A 10,031-nucleotide genomic window follows, 5' to 3' on the forward strand; every position below is an offset into this window, starting at 1 on the left:
GGTGGTTTCTGGGCATTTCCCATGGAGAAGTGTGCTGTAGCAACTACCTGGAATTCCCTTAGGAACGGTTTCAGATCTGGGATGGCCAAAGGCCATCTGTGACCTCGTCAACCCTCTCCATAAGGTCTGGGTCTACATTCACCTCATGGCCCTGAGCCCATCCCAACAACTACACTCTGCACGGCCACCCCATGGTCTCCCAGCTCCTCAAGGGAGGCCCTACTCTCAGTCATCTCTGCACCCTCATGGCCTCACACATACCTTGGCACAGAGTTGGGCTCAGTGAGCATGTGCTGATGTGAGCTCCTCAAAGTCACCTGAAAACATATTGACCCAGGAACAGACACCTCTGGGACCTACTGACCCGTGTTCCACGGATGCTCAGGTCGCACTGCCTCATCCTCAACACAGTGTTGCCAACAACCAAACAGAGCCCACCACACAGGTTACCTGTTCGGAGAACTTGGAGGAGGAGCCCGGCAGAGGGGCTGCCAGCCGCTGCTCCAGGAACACCTCCTTCTCACAGGCGTAACACCACAGCCGGAATGTGGTCAGGTTCACGGTCAAGTTGTGCTTTTTTGCCTAGAGGGTGATATCCAAAACGAGGTCCAAGGTATTCTGGCCTAACAAGTGCCCCAACCTGTGATGGCTACTCTGCTCCCCAGCCTCTCAGTAACAGGCCCTGTCAGGACAGAGACCAGAAGCTCAAATTTTGCTTACCCTCCCCCCACCCACCGTCAGGACCCTGAGGGCTGCTGCTTATCAAAAGGTGCAGATGCAAAATGTTTTCACCTGCATCCCCCCTTCTTTGCAGGAGCCATGCTAGGATGACACCATTTATTGCCCCAGCCATTTAGGCCCAGAGCAGGAAGGTGGAGCTGGGGTTAGAACCCCAGGCCATCTAACTGCAGGGCCCATACTCTCAGCCACCACACTCACCTGTGCATGAATGGTGCTGTGGTCAGCGAAGGATTCTCCACAGCCAACATAGGAGCAGGAGACCTGGGAAGAGAGGGGAGGAGAATGGACTGGAGCTTGCCAAAAGGATGGTGTCAACACAGTGTCTCTGGTTCCATCCCAAAGTCAGTGCCCCCACCTCTCCTGAACAGGGACTACAAGGGACTGAGGCTCCGCCATCTCAAAGGAACACAGGTCTGTAGGTCCGTACACCTGAAATTCTGTTGGGCAGTGATGGATGGTAAACACTGTCCCTGCCCTCTGAGTGAGACAAGCCGTATGCCCTGGGCTGCTGCTCTCCAGCAAGACCAGGTGGGGTCCCGGCTGGGGCCTGGCTGCTCGGGACCCAGACCATCCCCCTCCAAGAAAACCCCATGTGAAGTGGGGTCAGTTATTGAGACCTATGTTTTTGGTGGGGATCCTAGGCCTCACAGCCATTCTCTAATGGGGGATGCTGAATGGGGACCAGGTGCTTGAAACAAGGGGCACAGATAGTGGGAGCCCAGTATGGACCCAGTACCCCACAGCAGGGCCCGCATGCCCCTGATGATGCTGTCTTGAAAGGGCCCTCGCACTCTCCTATCCCAAATCTACCCATCCTCCAAGGCCCACTCAGTGCCTCCACTGTGAGCCTCCATGCCAGCCAGTAGCCAATGGCCAATGCCACACTCCTACAGGAGTGCCTGCTGTCACTGCCACCTGTGATCAGCAGGTGCCATTTTCTACATCAGGCTCCCACATCTGTCTAAGGGGACTGTGGCTCCCATGAGGTAGGGCCATGTCCTGCACTTGTAACAGCCCAGGAGATAACATCTGGCCCTTCTTGCTTCACCTGGATACACAGTGTCTTGCTCTCTACTTTGTGCTGAGTGACAGGGCTGAGCAGAAGAGGCCAGAATTCCACTGGGGGCCCCTGCGCTTCTGCAAAGGCTGACTGGCTGTCTTCACTCACTGCTGCTGTCTTTGTTGTTTTTACTTGTGGGTTTTTTTTTTTTTTTAAAAGAAATTTTAAGTAACAGTCATTTTTAGTATGACTATAAAAATACATGCTTGGAAACATTTTTTAAACACTACAGAGAAAAAAAAGAAAATTATCCTACCACTCGGGGAAAACTGTCATGTTTTCATACCTCTACTTTTACTCTTTTTAGTAACCAGTAATCATCCAAACCCTTCCAGCTTCTCCCGGACACCATCTCATGGCTAGTCACAGGCCTCCGTCTTGTCCAGTTCTACCCTAACCCCATGAGGCGGGGACAGTTGTCAGTTGTCAGTGTTGCAGCCTCTTTCTTATAGACGGGTAATGAAGGTTCAGAGAAAAAATGAGACTGGCCCGGGGAGAGACGCTGCTGAGCAGCAGTGCCAGGCCTCAAAGCCAAGACACCCACGTCGACTCACACATAAGCATGCCAAGCTAGAATTCTGTCCTATGAAGAAGGGAGTCTTCGGTCCAGAGCCTTCTCCAACCGATTTTTTTCTCCTGTCATTTTTAATTGCTGCCAGAATGGCCAGCCCAGGATTTGCTGACTCTGGAGCCCTGTGCCCCTGTGCCCCTGCCCAAGGTTTCTGGCAGTGCCCACCAGGGATGGAAGTTCCTAGCCCAGAGTCTAGCCCACTGCACCAGCCTGTGCAGTGCTGACAACAGGTGGAAGCAGTTCCATGTCCCTGATGGCCACAAGGGTCTTTTACCTGGAGACAGGCCCAAAGGTTTGGTCCGGTGACCCCACATGACTGACAGGTTCCCTGTGTGGGTTGAGAGGAGAGAGAAAAAGCAGGTATGAGGAGCCCGTTGGGGGGCTGAGCACTGGGGCTGGTCCTGCCTGGAGGGCCCCACCTGGCTGACATGCACTCAGAAGGTCTCAGCTTTGAGCCCTGGCCCCAGAAAGGCCTTCGCCAGACTACCTGTCCAAATTAGGCTCCCAGGGGAGCAATTTATACTTTACTGTTTGAATTCTATCCTGTGCCTCTAAAAACATTTTCAAACCAACATTTTATGATTTTAGGGTCTATAACCTAATCTTGGAAAATAAAATCATGTAAGAGACTCGTTAACATGCTCTCTTACCACCCCTTCTACTCTTCCTTTTCTTGCACTGAATTATTTCAGCCTTTCTACCCATTAGACAAGGGCTCCATGAAAGAGGGAAGGTCTGTTTTGCCTAACCCTGGGAGTTCACAGGGACTAGTATAAATGAAGAGTTCACTAGACCTGGCAAACCCCAGGAAATGCCCAGGTTTCTGGTGGTCTGGGCGGCAGAGGCTGCTCTGTGTCTATCGCTATCCTTTCTCTCCTCCTTGCTTTAATAATGGGATGCATGGATTTTAGCTGAGCACACAGCTAGCTTGCTGCAGATGATGTTTCCCAACTTCCACCACGATCATGTGGGCTCAGTTCTAGTCAATGAGAAGACAGCAAAAACCATGTGTGCCACCTCTGCGCTGTGTGCTACCCTTGCTCTTTCTCCTCTTACCATTGGCTGGAATGGGGATGTAATGGCAGGAGCTGAAGCAACCACCTTGGACTCAGGAAGAGAGCCACATGTTGAGAATGGTAGAGCCACCCTACCAGTCCTCCCTACCTGTGGTCTGCTCTGTGAGAGAAAGGAAACTTCTATCTCATTTACGCCACTCTATTTTAGGGACTCTTTATTACAGCAACTTAATTTGTGCCCCAAATAACTGTATCTGTGCATTTCTAGAACAGCAATTCCCAGCCGAGGCCCTGCAACATCTGTCGTGCTTCCATCAGTTGTGAGAGGAACTCTTGAGTGCTGGTCTTCGACAGCAGCTACAGTATCAGGCTCCACCACAGTGGGAGCAGACCCTTGGAGAGGACAATCCAAGTCTAAAGCTGAATTCTTTTTTTTTTTTTGAGATGGAGTCTTGCTCTGTCTCAAGCTGAAGCGCAGTGGTGAGATACAACCTCTTCTTCCTGGGTTCAAGTGATTCTCCTGCCTCAGCCTCCCGAGTAGCTGGGATGACAGGTGGCAGTCACCACACTTGGCTAATTTTTGTATTTGTAGTAGAGACAGGGTTTCATCATTTTGGCCAGGCTGGTCTCAAACTCCTGACCTTAGGTAATCCACCCCCCTTGGCCTCCCAAAGGGCTGGGATCATAGGCATGAGCCACCGCACCTGGCCTCCAGCTGAGTTCCCAGGCTGGAGTGCAGTGGTATGATGTCGGCTCACTGCAAGCTCCGCCTCCTGGGTTCATGCCATTCTCCTGCCTCTCAGCCTCCCGAGTAGCTGGGACTACAGGCGCCTGCCACCTCACCTGGCTAATTTTTTGTATTTTTAGTAGAAACTGGGTTTCACCGTGTTAGCCAGGATGGTCTCGATCTCCTGACCTCGTGATCTGCCTGCCTTGGCCTCCCAAAGTGCTGGGATTACAGGTGTGAGCCACCATGCCCAGCCTGCTGAGTTTTTTACACACTACTTACAGAACCCCTTCCAGTCTCTGTAGCAGGGCCCAGCAACATCACCCTTTCGCTGAGGTCACAACCTTGTCACAGAGCAAGGTCAGCAGGTGAAGCCAATGAGCCTGGAGCCCAGTGCAGCAAGGTCACAAAGCTCCCACCAAGAAAGCCTGGCTTCCCCCAGGGTGGCCATGTCAGCTCCCAGGCCTCCATGGCCTCCTTCTCATTCTCACTACACCCAGATTCCAGCCATGTTTGTAAAACGCCTGAACATGGGGTTGAAGTGAAGCTGCTCGTCCCATACCATGAAGCTGAGATCTGCACTCTGTGGTTTAGGGTCTCTCACGGAGGATGCTGTGGGTGCCAGGAGATCAGTCTGCTTAGCAGACTCAAAGCCGCAGCCCCAAACCTTCCTAAATTTGTCATCTCTCTTGTGATTTTTTGACTTCACAATTCACCCTCCTCTTCCCAGGTTTTTTTTTCCATTTCAGTTATTTGATTTATAAAAGTATCGTATGCTTGCTATAACAATTCAGATGACATCTATATGTTGTGTATGATATGAAATATTTCCCTCTGTACATTCTTCTTACACAAAACATGTATGCCTAGATCTTGAGGGGGTGATTTTTAGCAAAAATAAGATCACGCACTACACATTTATCTATAATGTGCCTGTGTCTCCTTTTATACATGAAGACTGCGTCTCCTCTGTGGTAACTGCACACTCTGGACACACCATAACTGATTCACCCATCCCCTTTCTGAGGATTATTCAGGTGCCACCAGTTTTTCCCTTTTACAAATAATGCTCAATAAATACTGCTGTATCATATGTTTATAACTGGTGATTACATTTCTATGGGATAAATTCCCAGAAGCAGAATTGCTTCTCTAAAAGTTACAGTAATTCCCAGCCCTACCACAACGTGAATGGCCCATTTTCTCCGTAACTGTCAGCTACGAATGGATCAATCTCTTTCCGTCCATCGGCAAAATGGTATCATCCTATTTCGTTAGCAATATCCATAAGCACGAGAGTGAAGTCAGCCATCTTTTTCCAAAAGATTCTTGTCATTTCTACCTCTTTTACTGGTAAGGACCTGCTCACATATCCTTGCTCTTTCTGAGTATTTTAGAATGGCGCTGGTTTTATTTTGTAACTTTCTGGATACCCAGAGAGGACCTGAAGTTATGATCTCTGACACACAGGCCCGGAGCACCCCCGACACGCCCAGTCTCTACTCTAGAGGCACTAACAGGCTTCTGAACGGCTGCCAGTCCCAGCACAAACATTCCTGTGCTCCACCTCTCTTCTGCCACCTGCTTCATCCCCTTCCTGCTCTCAGATTCCCTAAGAAGCAGAGGGAAACACAGCATCAGACAGTGCAAACACATCCGGGCCTCACTCTGCCCCACTTCACACTGCAAGAGGCGAAGTCACTTGAAAAGCAGCTATAAACACTATGAAGAACCACTCACACGCCAGGCCTCATGACAAAACCAGCTCAGGCCAAAGGCCACCAAGGACCTGCTGGTGCGGTGAGGCCAGGCGACCAGCATTAGGTGCCAATATGCCCAGGAATCCCACTCCTGGGAACATGCCTGCATGCAGCTCTGCCCATGGATGCAATGACTTTTCTACAAGGCCGTTCATCACAGCATCGTTTGTTATTGGCAAGAGGTTGCAAAGGGTCCAGGTGTCTACCCACAGAGCTTCGGTCACTGTGGCCACACGATGAAATATGATGCAGCTTCAAGGCAACAAATGAGAAAGCTGTCTCTATGCACTGACGTCCAAAGAGCTCCAGGATACATTGTCATGTGAATAAAGCAAGTTACAAAACAGAGAGGATTGTATACCATCTTTTATGTAAGAAAGGGCAAAACTTAAAATGAGTTTATCTGCGTGTATTCACATAAAGAAACTGAAAAGATACAAAAGAGAGTAAGTGCTTCCCGGAGGGTGGGCACAGGGGTGAGAGAAGGACTTCTTGACATTTATCGTTTTATACTGTTTCATTTGTAACCTCGTCGAGTATTACCTTTTCAAAAATTTTCATTTAACACCACCAAAAGGATGGCAATGCGTCCTCCTACTTTGAGAAGAGGCCCAGCTGGCTTCCTGCTCAGGCCTCCCTGAGCCCTCCTCGGGCCTCATTTGTAATAACACTCCTGGACTTGGAAAGCAGCATTCATTCCCTGCCTTGGAGAGGCTCTGTGCACCCGCCCCAACAGCTAATGGACAGAGAGCATTAGTGGTTCCCAAATGGCCTGGTCTAAACTATAATTAATGGCTACTAGGACACAGCCTCCGGAAGGTGGTCTCCCAAGCAGACGCCAGCATTTCCATTTACACAGAAGGCCGAGCAGAGACGCTCAAGGAACCAGTTTTTCCACTGCTTCAGAAATGTCCACACCCCAGGAAAGAGGTAGCCCTGAATGTGGGCCCTGGCCCCGTAAGGTCTGACCCTTTACCTTAGATTTGAGCAGCAAGTCCTCTTTGGTCACCTCCCCTATGGAGTCGAGGTGAGGGCAAAGGTCCCTGGAGTCCCCCATCCTGGCCTGGGCTCACCTATGAGAAGACACAAGCAATCCTGGGTTAATGGCAGCCAGTGCTGGCAGGAGGTAGGGAGGTGAGTGGTTAAGTACATGACTTTGGCCTTGAGTCCTGGTCTGCCACAAACCAGCTGGTAACCTGGGGAAGTTGCTTAACCTTTTTGAGCATTACTTTCCTTGTCTAAGAAGATAACAGTTACCCCAATGGGTCGTTCCTAGATCACGAAGACAATGTCTGTCAAATGCCTGGCATAATCCCTGATGTAGAGAAAGCCCATGGCAGATGGCAGGTATCGTGATCAGAATTATTGGTAGGGAAGACACAGGAGTCCTGTCTGCATGCAGGGAACTGCACACCAGACAATCTAAAACCACAGATGTTTTGTTAGAAGGAGGCCAAATCCATGTTCATCCAAGGATTCAGGCAGAGGAGGGGGCAGTGTAGAAAGGCTGGGTTTCAAAAAGGCAAGCAGCAGATGTTGACATTGGTCTTCTCAAGAGCCTCTGGGAGGCCAAGTGCTGGCAGACCACTTGTCCCACTTCTCGTGGGAGTCCCCCAGGGAGTGGGGTTTGAACACCAGACCACCATGGGAGCAGGCCATGCAGCACAGCTCCAGAGAATGTCTTCTGAGGGTAGGGAGAAAGTCAGAAAGGCAGGAGAACAACCTAGAAAGCAGTCTGGAACTGCGTTTGCCAAAACAACAATAGTGGTGCATCTGGGTGATGGGTTTCAAGCAATGAAGAAAAAAAAAGCTCTGTTGCTTTTGTTTAACTGGCACATGTTCATTAAAAAACAAAACTCAAACAAGAAAGCACAAAGTAAAATAAATCACTGAGAACAAGTAGCAAACATCTTTCCCAACATTCTTCTGCATTTCTTTCTCTTTTAAATCAGGGGATAAAAATATATCTGTCCTAGAAAATAAATGCTGCCCTCAAGGGAGAACCTGGGTGATGACGAACAGCTCTGTATCTTGATTATGGGGTGCTTACATGGATCTACACGTGTGTTAAAAGTGCAAAGAACTGAACACACACGAGTGCCTACAGAACTAGTGAAATCTGAATAAGCTCCATGGATTATGCCAATGTCACTTTACTGATTGTACTACAGACATACAAAGATGTATTATTAGCTGGGATGCTGGTGCATGCCTGTAGTCCCAGCTACCCAAGAGGCTCAGGTAGGAGATCATGTGAGCCCAGGAGTTCAAGGCTGCAGTGAGCTGTGACCATGCCACTGCACTCCAACCTGGGTGACAGAGCAAGACCTCGTCTCAAAAAAAAAAAAAAAAATAAAGTACGTGTTACTCTTACCATTAAGAGAAACTGGGTGAAGGTACAAAGTACCTTAGGGTACACTTTTTGCAACTGCCTGTGAATCTATAATTATTTCAAAACAAAACATTAAAAAATGAATAACTAAAAAAAGGCTTCACATACGGTATTTTAGCAGAAGCAAATCCAGGAATCTGACTGCTGATTATAGCTTCAAACTGTTGCCAAATAAGGTCCAAACCAACCAAAGATGTAACTGGAGCCAAGATTGCTTTAACCAAAGGTAGAAGCCTCTATGTCTGCAGGGGTCTAAAAAACAAAACAAAAGACTGGGTGCGGTGGCTCATGCCTGTAATCCCAGCACTTTGGAAGGCCGAGGCGGGCAGGTCACCTGAGGTCAGGAGATCAAGACCAGCCTGACTAACATGGAGAAACCCCATCTCTACTAAAAATACAAAATTAGCGGGGCGTGGTGCACATGTCTATAATCCCAGCTACTCAGGAGGCTGAGGCAGGAGAATCACTTGAACCCAGGAGGCGGAGGTTGCAGTGGGCCAAGATCGTGCCATTGAACTGCAGCCTGGGCAACAAGAGCAAAACTCCACCTCAAAAAAACAAAAAACAAAAAACAAAAAACAAAAGCAGAAGCCACATGTGTGCCCCCTGATCTGAGAGGTGGACCCCCAGACTCCTCCTTACATGCCCCTCCCTGTCCCAAATGGTCAGCCAGGGTCAACTGGCCAGATTCCCATTCAGAACACGAGTAACTAGCACTCATGAGGTGTCAGATACTAAGCTAAGAGCTTTTTGTGCATTCGTTTATGAAAAACTATCCCAGCAATCATTGAGGCAGCTGTGATTAGCCCCATTTCACAGACTAAGGAACAGAGGCTCCTTCTTGTCTAAGGCCTCACAGGAATGTTGGTGCTAGAGCTGAGCCTCAAGTTGGTCAGATCCTAAAGGCCTGCTCAGTTGCTTTCTAACTTGTATAAAACGTAAATGTGCAAAAGCAGGCAGAACTTACTGTCACATTGAAGATGAGCATAAAGAAAAAAAGGAAAAAACAAAGTAGACTGAACTGTATAACACACTTCCGTATTTCCATGTACCTAGACTCCTCAATCAACAACTCATGGCCAATCTTGCTTCATCTCAACCTCCTGCTTCCTCTTGCTTTTGTAGCAAATCCCAGACACACAGGCGATCACATTCCATCTGTATTTTTCTAAGAGACAAGGACTTGAAAAAAAAAACAACCCCCATAATCACAATTCCATTCTTTCATCGACAGAGAAAAATCCATGTATCCTCCTCAGTATGTGTTGAAGGGACCCACCTGAGAGGAGGCCATGGGCTTACCTCTGGGTGACACGAAGTCCGCAGGAAGCAGCCAGCATTCGCATCCTTCGTTGACAGCTGACAGCAATGGGCTGCAGTGGTCTGGAGTGAGTAGAGGCCTCTGGCAAGGAGTCTGGGGGATGAACCAGGGCATTTCACACAGTTCTGTTACTATTTTTGAGACAGGGTCTTGCTCGCTTGCCCAGGCTGGAGAGCAGTGGCGTGATCACAGCTTGATCTTCCAGGCTCAAGCGATCCTCCCACCTCAACTTCCCAGGTAGTTGGGACTATAGGTGTGCACCACCACACCCAGCTAATTTCTTTAAAATTTCTTATAGAGACAGGGTGTTGCTTTGTTGTCCAGGCTGGTCTTGAACTCTTGGGCTCAAGTAATCCTCCCACCTCGGGTCTCCCAAAGTGCTGAGATTACAGGCCTGAGCCACTGTGCCCAGATAGTTCTGTTATTTTAAAATCATTCTTAGC

General features: G+C 49.0%; 1 protein-coding gene across 2 annotated transcripts in view; it reads right to left on the reverse strand.

Moving 5' to 3' along the window:
- Nucleotides 1–9,706, reverse strand: part of USP20 (ubiquitin specific peptidase 20) — a 31,993-nt gene extending 22,287 nt beyond the window's left edge. For both annotated transcript variants that reach the window (XM_011931209.1, XM_011931210.1), the window contains exons 1-5: nt 9,570–9,706; nt 6,852–6,948; nt 2,647–2,700; nt 940–1,002; nt 451–582 (exon numbers count right to left, since the gene is read on the reverse strand). In XM_011931209.1, coding sequence (XP_011786599.1) covers nt 451–582; nt 940–1,002; nt 2,647–2,700; nt 6,852–6,932 — 330 coding nt within the window. In that variant the 5' untranslated portion in view covers nt 6,933–6,948; nt 9,570–9,706. The remainder of the gene's footprint in view (nt 1–450; nt 583–939; nt 1,003–2,646; nt 2,701–6,851; nt 6,949–9,569) is intronic.
- Between the last annotated feature and the right edge of the window lie 325 nt (nt 9,707–10,031).

This window comes from Colobus angolensis, unplaced genomic scaffold, assembly GCF_000951035.1.
Source record: "Colobus angolensis palliatus isolate OR3802 unplaced genomic scaffold, Cang.pa_1.0 Scaffold9, whole genome shotgun sequence".
Classification (NCBI taxonomy): Eukaryota; Metazoa; Chordata; class Mammalia; order Primates; family Cercopithecidae; genus Colobus; species Colobus angolensis.